Source organism: Emys orbicularis, chromosome 1 (assembly GCF_028017835.1).
Source record: "Emys orbicularis isolate rEmyOrb1 chromosome 1, rEmyOrb1.hap1, whole genome shotgun sequence".
In the NCBI taxonomy this organism is placed as follows: Eukaryota; Metazoa; Chordata; order Testudines; family Emydidae; genus Emys; species Emys orbicularis.
In genome coordinates, this window is record NC_088683.1 from 368082338 (window position 1) to 368084441 (window position 2104).

At 44.4% G+C, this 2104-nt stretch overlaps 1 protein-coding gene across 1 annotated transcript; it reads right to left on the reverse strand.

Annotated features, from left to right (window-relative positions):
- Positions 1-394: 394 nt before the first annotated feature.
- Positions 395-1366, reverse strand: LOC135875480 (olfactory receptor 52P1-like). The gene has a single exon (XM_065400326.1). The coding sequence runs from the start codon at positions 1364-1366 to the stop codon at positions 395-397; it is 972 nt and encodes a 323-aa protein (XP_065256398.1).
- Between the last annotated feature and the right edge of the window lie 738 nt (positions 1367-2104).

Consider the following 2104-nt stretch of genomic DNA (forward strand, 5'->3'; position numbering starts at 1 on the left):
GTGAAGTGCAATATATTAGCTAATCTTTTATAACTTCTACAAAACACAGAGGTCATAGTGACCCCACCTGGATCGTCACTTTTACTAACTGTCAATAAACTTCTAATATCAGAGGTTTCCAGGCTCAAGATTTTCATCCATTTATCTTCTCTCATTCTCACTAATTTACTTGTCTGTCCACTCTTCCCATTGCAATTACCAGAAACTGCCTGCTAGATTTTGACCTTGCATCTAAAAGCCTGCTTTCTAATCAACCCTTAACTATGTGGTGTTCTATTTTATTAATTCATTGTGGCCAGTGCACATCATATGGTTGTAATTAGCTTGATCACATTCTGTGGTAACCACCCCTCAAATCCAGGGTAACATAGTGCAGTTCCAAAACCCTCTCTTGTCATGTGGGTTTAAAGTCAGTAGCATGAGGTGAGTGAATTCTGCAGATGTATTTGACCACTTTGTCACGAAGCTCTTTGGTTTTCACCCCATAAATGATAGGGTTGAGCATGGGTGGAATGAGGTAAGTGACATTCGACAAGATGACGTGAACGTGAGGAGGGATGCCCTGACCAAACCTGTGTGTCAGACTGGAAAAGAGTCCAAGAGGATAAGCAATGAGGATCACACAGATGTGGGCTGAGCAGGTGTTGAGGGCTTTGTGGTTGGCTTTCTTGGAGGAGATTCTGAGGATGGCCCTGATAATCAGACCATAGGACAGGCCAATGAGCGTCACGTCTAATCCAATGAGTATAAACACCATCCCCAAGCCGTACAGTCTGCTGACTGTGATGTCCCCACATGACATCTTAGCCACAGCCATATGGTCGCAGTATGTGTGGGGGATAATGCGGTTGGCACAGAATGGCTGCCTTATCAGAAGCAGGGGCATAGGCAGAATGAAGAGAGCAGCTCTTATCAAACCCACTAGCCCTAGCTTAGCTATTCGTGCATTGGTGAGGATGGTGGCATATCTCAAAGGGTTACATATGGCAACGTAGCGATCAAAGGCCATTGTCACTAGGATGGCTGAGTGCACATTAGAAAGTGCATGAAAGAAGAACATCTGGGTGAGGCAGCCCTTCAGAGTAATGCTTTTCAAATTGAACCAAAATATACACAGTGCCTTTGGCATGAAGGAGGTAGATGTGATGATGTCTGTGAGTGCCAGCATGCAGAGCAACAGGTACATCGGCTTGTGCAGGGACTTCTCTTTGCCTACAACAAACAGTACTGTGAAATTTCCCAACAGGGCCATAAAGTAGACTGTAGAGAAAGGGATGGAAATCCAGATGTGGTCAGATTCCAGGTCAGGGATGCCGGTTAGGCTGAACATTGAAGAGTCAGAGGGGGTGAAGTTGAAATCTGCCATGAGGTGGCCGATGTGTCGATCAGGTTCAAAAATTTTCCAGGTTCCTGTGAAGGGAGAGAAGCACAGTGAGGGGGTTACACAGTTTATAACAAATAGTATGGTAACTATTTTATAGTTATTAACAATCTAGAAAGGGGGTTAACCAGTGAGGTGAAAAGATTTACAGATGGCACCATATTACATTGGCCACAGTCAACTCCAGAAAATTCCTTAGTGTGAGCTAATCAGGTGAATGGGCAGCATGCTGGCAGATGAACTTTGGTGTCACTAACTGCAATGTGTTTGCCCATTGGAGGGCAAAGCTTGAACTCCTCAAATAGCTAACAATGTTCTAATTTAAATGTATGAGCCCAGGAGAGGGATCTGGGTGTCATGGTACACAGCTCTGGGAAACCCTAACCATAGTGCAAGCACAGTCAGAAACTAAGCAAAACACTGGGATTGAGGAGGAGTGGGATGGGAAATTGTGCAGAAAATACAATGCCATGAGATCAGTCAAGCCAATATTTCACGCTCCTCTAGACTCCTCTGTGCAGTACTGGGCACTCTTCTCACACAGGATATTGCAGAGCTAGAGGGGTTGAGGCAAGGTCTACATGCATCCTTAAGGGCCCTGGGAAACTCTCATACAGAGAGAGTTTTAAAACACTGGGATTGTTACCCTACAAAGGAGATGAATTAAAGGGGACATGAGGAAAGTCTGTAAAATATACTGACTGGTACAGATTACATCAAGAA

Bases quoted from the DNA above. Each gene is read 5' to 3' on its own strand.
- LOC135875480 (XM_065400326.1), bottom strand. From the start codon at position 1,366: ATGGCAGATTTCAACTTCACCCCCTCTGACTCTTCAATGTTCAGCCTA.